This window comes from Lactuca serriola, chromosome 8 (genome assembly GCF_051521515.1).
Source record: "Lactuca serriola cultivar US96UC23 chromosome 8, Lser_US96UC23_V15, whole genome shotgun sequence".
Classification (NCBI taxonomy): Eukaryota; Viridiplantae; Streptophyta; class Magnoliopsida; order Asterales; family Asteraceae; genus Lactuca; species Lactuca serriola.
Window position 1 is genome coordinate 49,640,699 of NC_136415.1, and position 18,537 is coordinate 49,659,235.

Here is an 18,537-nt window from a genome sequence, read left to right on the forward strand (position 1 = left end):
CTTGAATATCTCTAGAACAAACGATTTCCAGATTTCCTAGAAAGATCCACACAAATCACATACCGATCCAAGATAATAACCGGTGAACTATATCGTACTGCCAAAATCAGAAGACAACAAATCGTCAGTCCTTTCACATGTGACATGGCAAAGGAAAAGTGATGCTGACATGCTAGTAAAGGGGTTTTGAGAGTATATCTAAAGCTTTTGATTAAAAGAAAAATATGACGATAAATTGCAACTGTTTATGGACTATTATGTAATTCAAACTAATACTGAAATGTTTGATGGTAGGGATAGTATCAGGAGTATATCGAAAGGTTTTGGTGCCTAAAATGATGCTGAGTGGTTAGTTTAGCCGTGGAGTCTTAAAGGAATATTACTGAAGCAAAAAACGTCTGCTTGGTATTAGAAATATTAGAATCGAAAATGAACCAACAAAGATGAGCACTCATTTCACTTTATGTATGTGTTACTCAAATTACAAAACACACAAGAGTGGGGATGGGGGTGTGGAGAGAGAGAGAGAGAGAGAGAGAGAGAGAGAGAGAGAGAGAGAGATGAATAAATATTATCAGATACTTTGTGCTTCTTGAAGAACATAAAATTGTGCAAATTAGCAACATACTTACCTCTTTCTACCATTAAAAGCAAAATGCAATATATTTTATCCAAAATTCCAGAGAACAACCAACTTACATTTTTGACCATTTAATGCAACCAACTTACCTTTTTTACAATTAAACCCAATCTCCTCACACACATAGCCAAAATCACACATTACACTACTAGAAAACAGAGTGGATTCCTACGGAAATTAGTGACGGAAATTTTCCGTCACTAATCTCCTCACACACATCACACACATAGCCAAAATTTTCCGTCGGAAATTAGTGACAAAATTCCGACGGAATCGTGGCAAGAATAAAAACCCTAATATTAGTGACGGAATACTGACAAAAGAGCAACGGAAATAAATTCCGTCGAAAATCTGTTGGTAATTACTGACGGATTTCCGACGGAATGTAAACGAAATACTAGACTTGGGCGATCTGTTGGTATTCCGTCGGTAATCACCGTTACTTATGATTCCGTCGGTAATCCGTCAGTGATTACCGTTACTTATGATTCCGTCAGAAATCCGTCACAAAAAACAATCCGTCGGTAACCCGTTACTTATGATTCCGTCGGTAATCCGTCACTTACGGTTCTGTCGGTAAACCGTCACTTATTGTTCCGTCGGTAATCCGTCACTAAAACTATCCGTCGGTAATTAACGTTCCGTCGGTAATCCGTGACTAAAACTATCCGTCGGTAATCCGTTACAAGAAGTTTCCGTCGGTAATCCGTCACAAACAGTATCCGTTGGTACTCCGTCGTTAATTTGGTCAAAGAGGTCCGACAAATGGTCGTCGCTGTCCGTCGGAAATTCCGTCGGTATTCCGTCACAAATAATTACCCACGGGGCTTTTTACGACAGAACGAATTCCGTCGGAATTCCGGTTTAGCGACGGATTTCCGACGGATATGGCCGTCGGAAATCGCCCAGTTTTCTAGTAGTGTTATGTGTGTTACAATTAAACCCAATCGCCTCACACACATAGCCAAAATCACACACATTATGTGTGTTGTATGTGTATAAAGTCCCAAAGAATCATATTCACATTGCATTAAAATTTACTTTGTTAACTTAGAGGACCAGGGGACCAAAATTGTTAGAAAACTTCAAAATATAGACCAAACACCGGCACACAATAGCATACAAACACACAAGCACTAACACATACAACCACACACGGTAGCAATAACACACTTAGTGTATGGTGTGTGTATGTGTAAATGTGTGGTTGCTTGTGTGATTGATTTTGTGTGTGTGTGTGAGAAACATCTTTCAATTATAACATTGTTTAATTAAGAGTTTAAGACATTGTACTTTGAAATATGTTTAGTCAAGACATTGTAAATCTTACATTTGGCCCTAATAAATGTAAGTACATTACTATTTGTTGAATTTCTATATGTTGGAAGTACATCTAACATCCATATAAGATGTCAAAATATGGACATTCGACAAAGAGTAACATACTTGCATTTATTATGGTCAAATGCAAGAAACGAAAATGTAGATATCCAACAAACACAAATAAAAAAAAAACAAGTTCTTTTACCCTCGATAACTGTTAAGGCCCAAAACATAAAACCAAAAAGATAAGGTAATCAGGGACAAAAAAGGTAATTTACTCCTAACTTAAAATTAAAAAAAAAAAAAAAAAAAAAAAAAAAAAAAAAAAAAAGAATCAAGCAGTTACTGCCTCACGAACAATAATAGCATGCATGTTGATCGTTGGTACTTATATCGTAGGCTCTTCGATTTTCTTACAATTTCAAATCCATAAAATGAGTCATTATCATTCTAACTATTTTATGCAAATTAAGTGAAAGTACATTGTTCTAAATGGAAAAATAGAGGGTCAGTCCTACCATTTTAGGGGGTTTGTTCAATTTATTTGTTTTAGGCCTTAAAACCAGTATATTTTAGAAGACACAAAAATAATTCTCATACTTCGTTCTATTTCATAATGTAACAACTGCAATTATTTTCATTCAAAGTGGAACGAATACTAAGAATATTATACATTCTAATTGAAACACATCTGTATTCAGCATCTGGACAACTTGTTTCTTATTTAAATCCCACTAAAAATCAATTATCAACTTAAAATAGAAGAAAAAAGATATCCGTATCAACTTATGGATTTTGAAAATGCTAATATTAAAAAGCTTATGTCTTTTCATGATGGAATTTCTCTATTTTGAACTCTTGCAACAAAATAAAAGTAATAATAATAATAACGTTAAGCAAGCAACTGACGACATAGTCCCTTGTAATATTTATATGTTGTAATTTGTATAAGACAATACATATAGTTAGGGTTTTGTTTCAGAAAACAAAAGTTTTTGTTGATACACAATAGAAAAATGACACATGTACCCCTCTTATTAGATGTTAAACTAGAGGTCGTATTCAGAACAGAGATAGTAGCATAAAAAACAACAATTTGGGTGAATCAAGAAAGAACTTGTACTTCCCTCCCATCTTTTGTATAAAAACCTTCATTTTCATCATCAAAATTAAGATCAAACACTGTGAATTCGATTTTCATAGGACTAACCTTCAAAATCTGTAGCCTGACCTCTAACCACGGCCTTGCTGAAAACCATCAAAACTCCTTCTGTCATCCTGTAATAAGAAAGACGTAAACCAGGTATATTAAGCAAATAGATAAGCGAAAATAGAAGAAAAACATATTTACCAGTTGAAAAAGTGATATGGTTTTCTTTCCTTTCCACGATCCAAGTTTTCGTTCCAAAGCAAGCTCCCAATGGTGGTTACGGTGTCTGTTTTTGAACAGATAGAGAGCCCAGATGTGGGTTGTTTAAGGCGGAAGGAGGGGAGCGACGTTTAGGGTTGCAGTGGTGCTGAATGATGAAGGTTAGGAAGCGGTGGTAGGCGGTGGTGTTGGTGGTGAAGGCCGGCCTCTAGGGTTTGTCTATAGAATGGAGGAGAGAAATGTTTAAGAGAGATGGGAGCGAATCCTAGAGAGAGAAATGTACCTCCTCCGGTCCTGCCTTTGTAAAACCTTACTTGCAGTTGTGATAAATGACTATCACCAGACAAGAAAAGGTATACGTGGAAATAGCTTTTTAAGTCAAAGAAGGGAAATCTTCAGAAAAGTCTCACTATTTACGGAAAAGTTACACTTTAGTCCCAAAGATTTTTTTTGAACAAATCACATTAATGTTACAAGATGACTTGGGTCTACTATAAAAGAAAAATATTATAAAGTGTACAAAGTGATTTTGAGGCATACAATACAAACCTTGTGGAATTCAGTAAGCTGATTGATGGAGATATAAGGTTGCACCCACAACCTCCAAAATAGAATTGAACAAAATCCCGATCCCTTTTGCAACACAGCTGTAGGAAGTCTTTCACAGTATATATTTTGTGTGATGCCAATAGCCCTTGCAAAACCCCATCTTTTGCTATCATCACCCAATGACGGAGGATGGTGCTTCTTGTATGCTGAATCATGAAGAAAAAAAAATAACAAAAACTATTAGCCAAGATATATATTCCTAACGTTTTTGTTTAACAAACAATCCTAGCTACTTACTATAAGTAAAACCTTTTGATAGAAAATATATACAATTATTTCTTACCATGTTTTTTTTTTAGCTGGCACCAATGGAAAACTCAACCCAGCTACCAGCCTTTTGCTTCTTAACACCTCTTTTAATCCCCATGTCCCTCATCTCAATCGCACGACTCCATGAACCCTTTTCACTATGAATTTTTATTAACATATTATAAATACTGGAATAGTCTCTTCCTAAATTTTCAAGCCCATTTACAACCTCATAACATGAATGCAATCCACAACCAGCAAGCAATGCACCCCACACACCCACATCAGGTTCAAAAGGCATCTCCTTCACCAATCTCACTGCCTTATCAACTTCACCTGCTTTCCCATATAAATCCAGCATGCAAGTATAATGCTTCATCTCTGCTTCAATTCCATATCTTTCCACCATTGAGTGAAAATGGTGTTCGCCTTCTTCAACAAGCCCTCCATGCACACAAGCCGATAGTACATTGATGTAAGTCACATGATCAGGCTTCATACCACTTTCAGTCATTTTCTTGAATTCGGATAAAGCTTGGTGTGCCAATCCATGCCTTGCATAGCCTCCAATGATGGAGTTCCATGAAACTGTGTTCTTGGTTTTCATGGAGTCGAATATGGTGAATGCAGATTTGATGTCGCCACATTTGGTGTACATGTCGATGAGGGAGGTTGAGAGGATGAGTTCTTGACATAATCCGGATTTTAAAATGCATGAGTGAAGCTGGTTTTCAAGGAGAAACATGGAGCAACCTGCACATGCGTCTAGGAGAGTTGAAAAGGTGAAATGGTTGGGAGACGTGTTGGAATTTAGCATTGAGATGAATAGTTGTATGGCATTGGTGTAGTTTTCTTGTTGGACATACCCTTTGATCATTGCAGTCCAGGAGACGACGTTCTTTTGTGGCATTTTGTCGAACATGTGGCGTGCTTGGTTGATATTTCTGTTTTTGATGTACCCATCAACTAAGGTGGTCCAGGAAATGATGTTAACTTCAGGCATCATGTCAAAGGTCATCTGTGCCTCGGCTATGAAGCCCAAATCCATGTAACCTACGAGCAATGCGTTCCATGTACTGGTATCTTTTGTATGGATGTCATCAAACACACGACACAAGCTAGAACGATCCATTAAATGGGTATATCCCCTCATCAATGCTGACCCCACGAAGACATTGGAATGAAGGCCTAAGTGAAGAATGAGAGAATGAAGCTGCGGAACCAAGACATGAAACGTGTTCAAGAAACCGCTGATTATGGTTGAAAATGTGAATTGGTTGGGCCTTTCCCCAGCTCTGTTCATTTGCAAGAACAGTTGGTGGAGTTTGTGTGGATCTTTGATCTTGTTCAAACCGGACAGCATGGTATTCCATGAAACGACATCTCTCATGGGCATTTTATCGAACAGGTCATGAGCGGACTGCATCTGGTTGTGTCTGATGTGGCCAGTGATCATGGAGTTCCAAGCGACAGTATTACAAGATGCGGGATTTTCATCAAACAGCTTGCGAGCAGCGTTTATGTTTCCATCGCGGATATAGTCTTGAATGAGATTGGTGGTCGAAAGAGTGAATATCAGGGAAATGAGTTTCGGTGATCGTAGGTAACAACTATGGCCTCCAAACAGTTCCTACTATTTGAATAATCAATGCTTCTTGTAAAAGATTCTATTTATTATTGAAAGTAACATCCTATGGTCTAAATCTAGTAAATCATCAATTACTTATGTTTAACAATGGATTTTAGTTACTTATGGTATTAGAGGTACAACTATTTCATTTTTTATTTGTAGTCTCTGATTCATTTGATCCATCTAAAATGATGCAGTATGAGAAAGTCATATACTCCCACTTAAATGCTACCAATTACAATCTACACACCCATCTATCACAACCACTCACCTTTGTTTTGTTTTTGGTTTCTTTTTGTGACTGCATCATACATTAACATGAGAGAAGAAAAAATATTTACCATTTTTGTCCTTGCGTATTATTATGAACATCATGAAAAGAAAAAAAAAAAAAAAAAAAAAAAAAAGATTTACCATTTTTTTCCTTACATATTCTTATGAACATCATGAATAATGATAAGAGGAGTCAAACAAACTTACCAATATCCAAATGTTTTTTGACGTCCACTCACTGGTAGCATTAACTTATTTATGTGTATGACTTAAAAACTGTCATATAATATCACAATAAACAATATTAAACTGTCCAACCATCTCCTCTTTCAAAACTTCCAACCATTGGGATTGACGACTTTAACGGCAACTATAATGGCGAAAGAGGGGGAGATGGTGTGATTTTCATGAGAAGATTTATAGATAATACTGAAATTCAGGATAGAAATTATACGTATCCGATTTTTGATATACAAGTAAGAATTATTAGCTTTTTCATGTATAATAATGTTGTTCTTTATGTTTAATAATTTCTTTTCCAACGGCTCTTTAAACAAATTATTACAAATCCATACAGAGTGTTTGAAATAGATAGGGCATCCTGAAACATAACAGTCTATACAATTCATACATAAAAAGTACATAGCTATTTCGTGTATTTATAGCGGTTGAAATAGATGGGGAATCCTAAAGCATAACAATCTCTACAATTCTGTCCTTTTATATTAAAAAATAACAACTCTGCCCTTTTATGACAACTATGACATTTTATATTATAAAAATGACAAATATGCCCTTTTAATAGAAAAATAGCCATTGTTAATTTTCCATCGGCTATATTGTTTTTTAATTATGTTTTTTACTGTCAAATATAAATTCAAGCTATGAAAATGATAATTCTACCCTTTAATATTAGAAAAATGACAACTCTGCCCTTTTATATTAGAAAATGACGAGTATGCCCTTTTATATTATAAAAATGACAAATATGTCATTTCAATAGAAAAACTATCATTTTGTCAGCTATATTTTTTAATTATGTTTTTTACTATCAAATATACATTAAACTTATCATTTAGGTAGCAAATAACAATTCTGCCTTTTTATAGTAGAAAATGACAACTATGCCTTTTTATAATATAAAATGAAAAACAATGTCCTTTTATAAATATTTATTATGTATAATATAAATTTTTTTTTTTTTGAAAAAAGATATAGCTTTATGTCAATTATAACATCTTACCTTTGGATGGATTTTTTTTGGGATTTCATGGTTTTGATGATACTCTTTAGAAAGTACATTGCTATGATTTTATTGTTGGCATTCCCATTTTACCATTGATTGGTTTCTGATTATTCTTCTAAATGTTGATCTGGATATGAAGAAAGATGATGATCAGTCTTTGAACTGTACTATATGTTTTTGAGTGATAGGGAAATTGTTGATACAGAATGATTTGTAAAGTTTACGTAATATTAAAGAATTGATTATATGATAAACAAATGAAAAGGAAAGATGTGTTGCATTTTAATTTTTAATAGATATGTATGGATATGCTTTAACATCTAAGGCTATCAACTTTTTATATGCAGAAGTTGTAAGAGAATGCTTCGAAAAGGGTTCAACCAGTTTTAGTTTACTTTTTCTTCTTGAGTCACTCGGCTGGAAAAGTGATTTTGAGTTTTTGACTTCATGGAGATTAGCCATTTAAATCCAATTTTAACAAGTCTTATCAGTGATTAATGCAATAGGAGTTCGTTTATTCCTAATTCTGTAATATCCGAAGAATACTCTTCCATTTCATTATAAAAGGCCTAATTCAATATATCATTAAAAATCAATCAAAACATTCAAATTGAGAAAAATTAAATTCGTTTCTCTTTCCCTCCTCCTAAGAGATCCAAAACCTAATGTTCAAAAATATCATTAACATTTAACATTATAAAATAAAAAGCAACGATTAAACAATTCCAAAACCCTAACCTTCTACCAAGTCGTTTCCTTTACTGCCTTGCTGCTATATCGATACTACAGAGTCCTTGTGTTCTTCATTCCTGTTTCCTCTACTCCAATCGATTGCATGTACTAATTTCTGAGAAGATTCCCACACAGATACACTAACACAATTTGGTAGATCCGAAACGTTTCTCATTTTGGTAGAAATTAAACTCAATTTTATTCTCTTATCAACTACTTATCCCTCGTTTAAAAAACATTACATATACGGTCCTTTTAAAATAACCCGCACTCCCACATGCTTATAGGGCTGTTAATCGGGTCAACCCGATCGGGTTTCGGGTTAAACGGGTCGGGTTAGTCGGGTTTTCACAAAAAATAATTTAACCCGGTACCCGACCCTATTAAGGTATGGGTTGGTCGGGTTCGGGTTAATAGGGTCGGGTTATTCGGGTTAATACACTAAACACTTAATTTAAACATAATATATATGATTTTTTCAAGAGTACAATCTAATATAAATCCAAACCATTTTTTTACTCTTTTCTTAACATCAAGAATGCATACAAATTGAAACAAATTAAAAATAAAAGATCATGGACCTCATGGTTATTACAACATACGAGAAAACATGCATACCACAATAGCTAAAAGAGTTTTTCCATTATAAATATTAAATAGATGAACTTTCAATCTCTAGTTAGCGATCAACACCTGGTAGTTTATTCATGTTTATAGTTAGTTTAAAGTAGAAATAACTATCAAAATAAAATATTTACTTTCTCAGCCGCTCTAGTAATTTTGAGATGCGGAGGTTTTATATCTTTTTGGACTTCAACTTCACAAATGGGAGTTACTTGACCCTCGTATGCTTCTAGAGTCACAAAAATTTACATTTTCAAAGGATTTGTAGTCTTTTTGTATAGTTCAAGTAAAGAACAGTGAAATATGTAAAGGTTGTGAATTCCTAACCGGGTTATTCGGGTTGACCCGAAACCCGATTTTTTTGTAAAAATCAACCCTAAACCCGACCCTAACTACAAATCGGGTTTGTCGGGTTATTCGGGTTGACCCGAAACCCGATTTTTTTGTAAAAATCAACCCTAAACCCGACCCTAACTACAAATCGGGTTTGTCGGGTTAACCCGAATAACCCGATTTGGAATTCTAACCCTATTGAACCCGACCCTAATTACCTTATTCGGGTTAGGGTCGGGTCGGGTTAATCGGGTTCGGGTTTTTTTGACACCCCTACATGCTTATATGGTCTTTGTTTCACAAAATAAAATTGCTAACAACATTTAACATAAAATCGACTTCAGCTTTCTTTGTTTCACAACAATATACAAATTTTATTTTAATTGCATGTTCTTTTTTCATTTTTATTATAAGGACAAATTTGTCTTTTTCAATTTAATGTACAAAAGTAAAAATACAACCCAAAACCATATGATACAGACACATGTTATTATATTAATAATTAAGCTATAATTTAATTAAAATTATTTTTAAATTTTTTATCCGTAGTGTCCACGGGTTATAACCTAGTTGTTTATGATCATATCATTTCCATGTCAAAATCAATGAAGTTTTCATTTATCTACGATTATGTGTTTTTAAACCAAGTCGGTACATTTTCATGTACATACAAATTCATATCAAATTGAGAGTGTAAAAAATAAAAAAGTGGTGGATATTATGATATGTAAGGTGTCATTTAGAGATTGAGTGTAGTTTAAATTTAGCATAAATTGAAAAAGAACACCAAAGTTTGATTTTCAATAGAACATAACAAATCCAATTTCCATAGAACTATTTTGTAAGTCCGATAATTGTTTTACACATGAAGAAAAGGTTTTACAATAGAACAAAGCAAGCAACCGTTTTACAAGTATGATAATAGCATTTTAAATATTGAACACACAGCAAGCAAGGGCAACAATAAGAGAGAGAGAGAGAGAGAGAGTCTCACCTTTGAAGATTTCATCGGAACAATCTTGGGATGATGTCAACAGGTGACATAGTCGTCAGAGAAAGTAAAAAAAACAAGAGCCGGTTGATTTTAAATAGTATTTTTTTGATGTGTAATAATAAAAATAAAAAATGCGACCATATCATCAACATTCATTTTTGAATTGAATTTTAATTCCCTCCTCTTGTTGATGGAATTTTGTTTCCCTTGTTTAATGAAAAGTCAAAATCATTTAGGATCCAATTCATTTTAAAAAATGAACCAAATATGGAAAAGTAAACTTGAACATGGAAATGCGGGGAACTGGATTCCAAATCTTCCTAAGCTTTATATTTCTTTTGTCAAACACTTATACTTCAAATAAAGCTACACATTCCACCTAATATACCTAAGAACTAAATCACTAATAAAGTCACTAAAGTCCAAAATTATAGTCGTGATGCTAAATTTCACTTCATACGCTTTTCATCAATCCTACAAGGAGCTAAGTAAGCATCAGTAGAAACCGATTACTTTTTTTTATCACCTCTTGTTCAACTCCATATAATCTATGTGTACGCATGTATAGTAGATTAAGATACTACTTACATATCTCAAAAATAAATCAACAGTGACAATATTTACATCAAACCCTACAAGAAATACACAATAACCAAAAACCACAATATTTACATCAACTCAAACTCAATCCAACAAGAAACAAATACCAGACAACCATTGTTATCCAACCAAAAAAAACAAATCCATCATGGTACGACTCCACACAACGTCAATCATATCAGATTTAAAGCATTGCTAAACTGCTGTTGAAGCCAATCGGAATCAATATTTCTGCTAACCCTCCCCTTGCTTCTTTTAATCTCAATAAGCTTATCATGCACACACCAAGGAAAACTCAAAAAATGATCACGTGTTTTCATATCCTCATTATACTTACCCCAATAATCCGGATGATATGTCACATGATACCATGCAGATGCTTTGGCATACACATCATCATCTCCAACATCCACATCACCTCTACCTTTCCTAAACCAATTCCTCGCTTCCTTTCTCAAAGACTTCACAGCCAAACCAACCGCTTCAGCATCATTCCTCCTATCAAACGACTTCGACATTTTCATAATACTCCCACTTAACAATTCAGCCTCGGTTTTAATCCCATAATAATCCATCAAATTACCCAATTTGTAATCATACTCCGTTTTAAAATCAAAAGCTTCATCAACATAGTACTCAAACCCGCTGACTTCCAAGTCAACATCGTACGTTTGTCTCGCCACGTCACGCGTGAACGGGTTGACCTGGCTGTTTTGTGGGGCGATATCTTTGACCTCACGAAAGAGTTTCCCAATCACGTTATGTGATTCGTACGTTGTTTTATCGGATTTTTCCATGAAATCAGGGTACTCTTTGGCACGAAGATTTGCGGGGATTTCTGCGGGGACACCGGTTTTTGGAAAATCTACAGCAATTGAGAAAAGCTTTGCGAGCTCTATGCATGGTGGGGCCATTGCCTTTTCGAGTTCTCTGTCTGCAAAGACTGTGTGGGCGTTTGCTATGATTCCTAGACTGTCGTTGACTATGTAGTTTGTGAAATACTCCTCGACTTCCTGAAATTGATAAATAAAAACAAGATTGTTAAGTAATTAATGTAAACACTTTGTTTCTATTTGTAGAATAAGAAAGAGTAGGGAGTGTTAAAAGTATATGTACCTCAATGGTAACATCATGATCGAGTTGCATACTTGGAGCTGGAGTATAATCCATCGGTTCAATTTGCTTAGGTGGAATTAGATCCGGATCCCAACATACAAAGTAAATATCTCCATCCAAATCACTCCCCGAGCATTCATTTGGATGAGGCCTATCAAACATCAAAAGATATACTTTTATTACATAAATTCAAAAAATAAAATATAAGTTTGACTTTAATACATTTTACCTATGTCCTTTTTGAGGAAAAACAACACAGTCAACCATGTGATGTAAGCTTGGAACATTAACAGCTTTCAAAACCCGAACATCACCGGGATGCAAACACGGGTTTTTAGCAACTACGACTTTTCCAACAACAATTTTACTCTTGTAACCACCAACACCACTACTACTACTACTACCATTATCATTCAATGGCCTTCTTCCTGCTCCAGAAAAGTGAACAAAAACTTCACCATATTCAAGTGTTCGAGTCTCATCCAAACACCCCATCATTGCCCTTCCTTTGGAAACAAAAATACGCGTTTTTGTACGCAATTCCAACAGCTTTGTCGCACGAAAAACTTGCAGCATCATTGAGAGAAACGGTTCAGCATTAGGCTTGTAGCCACACGAAAGCATTTCCTTCATAATGTTTGTGTTTTCACCAGGTGACATCAGCTCCAAAGCTTCTTGTGCCTTCATTGGCTCCCTTAACACAGCATCTAGCAAATCCACAACTTCTTTTTGCTTTTTCTTAAAAACATGGTCTTTGACACCGAGAGTAGAAAGAAGTGTGATGAGCTGGCGATTCATGTAGCACGGTTGATACTTGCTTATTGCAAGAACATCTAATTTCGTATTGTCGGATTCAAATTTACACATACTGTTTCTCAAGGAGAGTTTCATTGTTGAAGTGGGGTCCACAGCCACAACACCTTTATACCCACCGTATCGAATTTGAAAAGCAGATGGAATAAAATCATAACCGCATTTTTTCGAAACTCTTATAGCAAACTCAGCGGATATTTTCCCAATTCCATCAGAAAAAATATACTTCACACCATTTCTTATCACTTCCACGTCAGCAATTTTTGCAACTTCATGATGTGCTACACTTAAACTTTCCTTTGAAGAACCGAAAGACTGACCGAGTCTTGCAGCATATTTCGCAACATTTTTAATACTGCTGAAATCACCCATCCATTCGCGTATATCAGCAGCGTTAATTCTCCCGGTTGAAGCAAACATCCATGCAGAATTGTCACGCAACTGACTCGAAGAAAAAGCGAGAAATTCGAACTTTTTGTTTCCGATAACAATTCCATTTTTCAGAACCGATAAAATCCTCGTGTAAATTGCGGTTTTGTTTACCCCAGTTAAGTTATTCGCGCGTGGAGACAAATCTGTTGAATAAAGTTTCTCCAATTCTTCATCAAGAAACGATACGCGAATAAAATTATCGATGTAGTCTGCATAATGGCGTAGAACTCGATTCGACACGTTGACTTCGGGCCCACAAAAGTAGACTTTTGACGGTGTGATTTGAACCCTTCTGACGTACACAAGACCGGAATCTAACGAGATAGCAGGTGATCGCAGCCTGTTGTTGTTTTTGTATTCTTCTGTTATCCACCTCACGGGATCATAACAAGATTCTTTGAGATAAAAGAGTTTTTCAAGAACATATTCGATGGAGCCGATGTCTCTTCTTTGTGGATCTAACAACTCGTAGAAAGTGGCATTGAGCATTGGGCCTGGAATGCAACCATGTTGAACCAATGTGCAGATTTTGAAAACTATGTTGTATGGGAGATAACGAGTGGGACCCACGATTGGGACAAGGTCTAAGTTTCGGGAAAAACTTTGACCTGTTACTAACTGGAATTGGCGATGATTATCTTCATAATATGGGAAGTAGCGAGCAAGATTTGGGAGGTCAATACCAAGTGGAAGCTCCAAACATAAATGGGAAGATTGTCCGATTGACGAAGATGGAGTAAAATCAGTTGCCCTAACCCATTGATCATCGGGAACTTCACTATAAAAGCTATGAATGTTGTCTTCAACTTTCTGGTAAATTCGAGGAGCACCATAGAGCTGTAAAGAGACAAATTCATTTAGTCAGGAAGAGATAATAGCAATGTACTTTACTCTCATTACCAATATGGGCAATATACTTTAGTTTTTATCCATAATAGCAATGTACTTACTTTCATGTCAAATTTAGGAAACATACTTAGGATAAAAACATAAAAGATTTGTAAACGTAAGGGTTTTTTTTGCAAATTTATAAGCTTAAAGGCAAAAATGAAAAAAACATGGCAAACTTAAGACATTGAGTTATTAACACACCTAAAATCATCACAGGGACAAAACCATCACATTTTGACAAATTGAAGGACTTTTATGTCAAAAGCCCATAAAACAAAATGGTATTACAATATAATCGGTAAAGACTAAAGATATACAAGTAAGTTGCTATTATCGGTAACAAAGTGTAAATAGGTTGCTATTATGGGTAAAAAAAAGTACATTTCCTATAATGGTAAGAAAAATGTAAAGTAGTACATTGTTGTAATTAACTCAATCAAACTAACCTGAATAACAACAAATTTTGCATTATTTCCACGTGAACGTCTAAGCTGAACTTGCCAAATATTCTCATAAGAGAGTTGAAGCTTGTAACTTGTAGTAGGATATGAAACAACAAAGTACAACCTCCTTAATCCAAACCCAAATTTCACTGATACATTTTTCATTTTACTTAACACATGCAAAGTCTCCTTTGACACCTGGCAACCAAAGTGAACAGTCGCCCCTTCCATCTCAAATGCAAATTGTTTGGGCCTTTGTTCAATTTCATGATCATTTATAAAAGCCTTTAAATAAGTTCTACCAAACCACAACCTTTTATTGTTTGCAAGGTCTATAATGTACTCAACTCTTTCCCTTGTTTTGAATTGTACTTTTGCATATGATCTTGACCCTCGGTTTGACTTTTTGACCTCTAAAGCATAAATAGTCCCGGGACCCGTGTAATTCTCTAGAGATGTTTTGATTACTTCTGCAGATTCTAAATTTGGGTATCCATACACCTGCACTGTCTTACTCATGGTGTTTTAGCTGTAATGTTGTTTTATAACATGTAATCAGTACCCATAAATACATTGAAATCGTAATAAAAGAAGTAATGATAAGCAATTTAAGCATAAAAAAGGTAGAAACTACATTATTGGAATAACTTGTTTATAGAAACCAGTTACCTCCCTCTTTTACCTTTTTCCCAATTTCGTGCAAAGAATCCAAGTAAATGTTTCTGAGAAAAGTACAAATGAAACACATTTGACCTAATCTGAGAATCTAGGTTGGCTTCATAAATGAAGATCACACGTTTTAATCATAAAACATATGATTTATATCTTCACGTAAAAACAAATTTACAGGACTCTGATGATAGATCACGCATTTTACTAACTGAAATCCGTTCATTTCATCAAACAAAAAGCAAAATTGTCTACAAACTGATAAATTTTTTACCAGGTTCGATCATTTTAATGTAGTAGCAATTAGGTTAGAAACAGAAAGGAAACCAATAATGCTATCATAAAGCTTAAGTAACAGAAACTATTTAGCAGTTAGTATGCAATGGAAGAGCGATTCACCAAGTAGTGAAGATGACGAAGCGAAACGACGACGTCGATGATCTGCGTAAGGATTGGGGTTTGTTCATGGACGTTTTTATGTATAATTGGATTGGATATAATAGGGGACTTTGATCGTCAATGGCAAGTCAATTTGCAAGTCTTTTTCTAGAAGATTCCTTTTGGTTTATCGTTTTGTTGCTAAATCGTACTGTAGTAGAGCATTATTTGACGTTTAAAAAGTTAAAGTGTATATAGTGAGTGTATTATGGGTCACAAGAAGGACTATGTTGTTTCATGAATTGTTAATATCATTCGTCCCTTTCACTATACTTTATTAATAGATATATTTCCGTTAAAAATATATGTCACTTGAAAAAAGAAAAGATGGTATAATTACTTTATCTTTTAAGTATACTCTTTTGACTGTTTTCATTATTTTATTTCGACTTATTAATAATTAATCGAATTCGTTAGGTTGTGAATTGGGATATAATAAAAAATTTTAAAGCTTATTCGATTTGTATTTACTAGATATTGTTTAGTGATAAATGTGTTTACGGAAAATATATTATATCATGATACGCAAGGTTTATAAAAATAAAGAGGAATTATTGTCCCTTTTCTCATTGGTGTGATTGGGCCCCACACAAATCTCATATGTTTTGATGAAAATAAACATTACCAACCATTTATCCGATGAATACTCCCACAAGATGATAACGATGATATTTAAAAATTTGAAGAACATCCGTACACCTCCAACTTTTAGTTGGTGATTTCACCCATTGTTTAAAGTGGCGTCTTTGGAGACACTATTTTATGTTTAGATCATTACGCTCGTATTCCAATAGAACATAAATTACATCAAGAAGTGGGTCCTTGTTAGATGAAGTGTATCCATTGAGGTGAACGCAAGACTAGTTACATAAGTTATGATAAAAAATATCTTGAATTGTTTTAAAAGCGGGGAGCTTGTCATAAAACAAAGTGTATATTACACCAAAAGAATAATGAAATAGGATGGACGAGCTCCCCACTTTTAGTTTAAAAAAGTTGTTTGATACTTCACAATCTAAATTCAATTTGTTTTTCCGTGCATTTAGACCATCATATGTTCCCTTCGTAACGTATCATGACGATCTTCCACGAGTATCTTTATACCTCATATCTAGATTCATCTCACCAAACCCAACTCATACCACAAGACTCTCAGCTTATCATCTTATTGAATATCATCTTAGAATTGTCTCTCCCTTCCTTAACTCATCACGATCCTCAAAATTCCTAAGGATCTTTATCGCTCCATTGTCGTTCCATTTACAGTGTTCCCGATGAACACTCAGCCATTCCTCTATTGGAATCTCATGAATTGGTGTTATGCCAACCTCCACACTCAATAATTCCCAAAGATCAACACATTCTTCCCATTTCAATGTGTCCTTATTCGAACGAGTCTGATGAAGATGACTTATTTGAAAATGAAGATCAAACTAACCTTTCCCATAAAGACGTATATTCTAGATACTACATTTCTGATATCAAATTCGTGGAACCCTTCTCCTTTGAAGATACGTTTCCATATATGTCTTACAACATTATTCAATTAAATGGAAAAAAAATATGTAATCACGAAGGAAGACTTTTTGAAGCTAAACCAAAGTGATCTCATGAAGTTGATTCGTTGGACAAAATCTAAAAGACACGTCTTAATCACCATTGATGTTCCTTACAAGAGACTAAAAGTATGGGCTGCTGAAACCCTTAGAGCTTACGGAACCATCAACTGCGAGCTTTCCGAGATGATCTTCAAGCGTAGTCCGGGTGAACCAACATACAATGTCCCCAACCTTAAGCAATATCAAATCAACATCCCTATTTGCTCGCCAGTTCGTGGTGTAGCCTACATGGGAAAATATGGTTATAACTACTTCTTTCACTTCAACGAAAAGCATCTTTTTTCCATCCCGTTCTTGAACGGTATGATTCCAATTCTCAAAGGTTCTGGTAAAAAGAATGAATCCATCCTGTCACCCCGACAAAACTTCATCAAATAAATCAATTGGATTTTAGCCTTTAGGAACTACATGTTTGAGATCTATCATTTCATAGATTCTCCATTTAATTAGACATTATGTGTGATCTTGTATCGTATTTTGCATGTCTAAAACTCTACTATTAAATGTTCATGTATTTCTGGATCATACTCATTCTTACATGCTTTATTAACGTCTTGAATGAACCTAAATCTTTTTAAGTTTCCTTTAGAGGGTGTTTGGGATTACTTTTGAGCATCAAAAGTCCTTCTTGTAAATGACTTTTTGTAAAATGACTTTTTGCAAAAGAAGGTCTTTAAAAATGTTTGGATTGACAAAATGACTTTTAGTTTAACTTTTATAGGTAAAAAAACAAAAAGTCACAAAAAGTATGGTTTATGACTTTTAGAAACTCGTTATTTTCTTCTCTGCCAAAAGTCATTTCCAGAAGATCTTTTGAATTATCCAAACACCTTTTGGCATTCTTTTAACTTTTTGGAAAAGTTAAAACCCAAAAGTTATTTTTAAAAGCAACCCCGAACACCCTCAATCTCTAACCATCACATGATCTCACTTATTTCAGTAATGATCGCATACGGGAAATTGTTGAAAAATAGCTTTGTATGTGGTTGTCATTGAAATAAGACAAATCATTTTTAAAATGACCTAACAAACATTATCAGGTTGCAAGAAATCAAGAGAAAAGTAAAGACCGATGTCATCCTAAAAAGGTCAAACCAAAGTCAACTGGAAAAAGTTAAATGCCCTAAAACGCAAAATTGATTGAAGACATGGACAAAAATGTGAAATATTTTGGTCTAAGCGCTAAAAATGACAAAAACAAGCTGCCAAATTTCCAAGCAAGGGACCTAAAATGTCAAAACAATGATAGTTTAAACTACACCACTGACAGACATATTTTTTTTATGTGACCATCATTAAAATAAGACGAACCACCTTTAAAATGACCTAACAAACGTTATCAGGTTTCACGAAATCAAGAGAAAAAGCGAAGATCCATCGTAACCCTAAAAAGGTCAACAGAAAAAAGTCAAAGGTTCGAAATGCAAAAATATTTGAAGAGATGGACCAAAATATGAAATATTTTGGTGTAATGGCTAAAATGACAAACGTTTG

The 18,537-nt window shown here is 34.6% G+C and overlaps 2 protein-coding genes across 8 annotated transcripts; both read right to left on the reverse strand.

Annotated features, from left to right (window-relative positions):
* Positions 1-2,934: 2,934 nt before the first annotated feature.
* LOC145065688 (pentatricopeptide repeat-containing protein At2g22410, mitochondrial-like) lies at positions 2,935-8,307 on the reverse strand. Of its 7 annotated transcripts, none has more exons than XM_079012737.1 (5): positions 8,078-8,307; positions 4,225-7,466; positions 3,882-4,087; positions 3,315-3,551; positions 2,935-3,241 (listed from the first exon to the last, which is right to left on the reverse strand). In XM_079012737.1, the coding sequence occupies exon 2, from the start codon at positions 5,644-5,646 to the stop codon at positions 4,237-4,239; it is 1,410 nt and encodes a 469-aa protein (XP_078868863.1). In that variant the 5' UTR covers positions 5,647-7,466; positions 8,078-8,307; the 3' UTR covers positions 2,935-3,241; positions 3,315-3,551; positions 3,882-4,087; positions 4,225-4,236. The 7 variants fall into 7 exon arrangements, with proteins under 7 accessions (XP_078868863.1, XP_078868860.1, XP_078868858.1 ...); XM_079012734.1 differs by having other exon boundaries at positions 3,315-3,665; XM_079012732.1 differs by having other exon boundaries at positions 3,315-3,741.
* Positions 8,308-10,590: 2,283 nt separating this feature from the next.
* LOC145070470 (putative RNA-dependent RNA polymerase 1) lies at positions 10,591-15,488 on the reverse strand. The gene is made up of 4 exons (XM_079017408.1): positions 14,321-15,488; positions 11,968-13,820; positions 11,739-11,889; positions 10,591-11,635 (listed from the first exon to the last, which is right to left on the reverse strand). The coding sequence occupies exons 1-4, from the start codon at positions 14,834-14,836 to the stop codon at positions 10,796-10,798; spliced, it is 3,360 nt and encodes a 1,119-aa protein (XP_078873534.1). The 5' UTR covers positions 14,837-15,488; the 3' UTR covers positions 10,591-10,795.
* Positions 15,489-18,537: the final 3,049 nt, after the last annotated feature.

What these genes read in the sequence shown, in the direction of transcription:
- LOC145065688 (XM_079012737.1), bottom strand. Translation starts at nt 5,646, where the DNA reads ATGATCACTGGCCACATCAGACACAACCAGATGCAGTCCGCTCATGAC.
- LOC145070470 (XM_079017408.1), bottom strand. Translation starts at nt 14,836, where the DNA reads ATGAGTAAGACAGTGCAGGTGTATGGATACCCAAATTTAGAATCTGCA. An exon ending in CAAAATTTGTTGTTATTCAG is followed by an intron (nt 13,821 to 14,320) that starts GTTAGTTTGATT and finishes GTCTCTTTACAG; the next exon opens with CTCTATGGTGCTCCTCGAAT. An exon ending in ATCATGATGTTACCATTGAG is followed by an intron (nt 11,636 to 11,738) that starts GTACATATACTT and finishes TATCAATTTCAG; the next exon opens with GAAGTCGAGGAGTATTTCAC.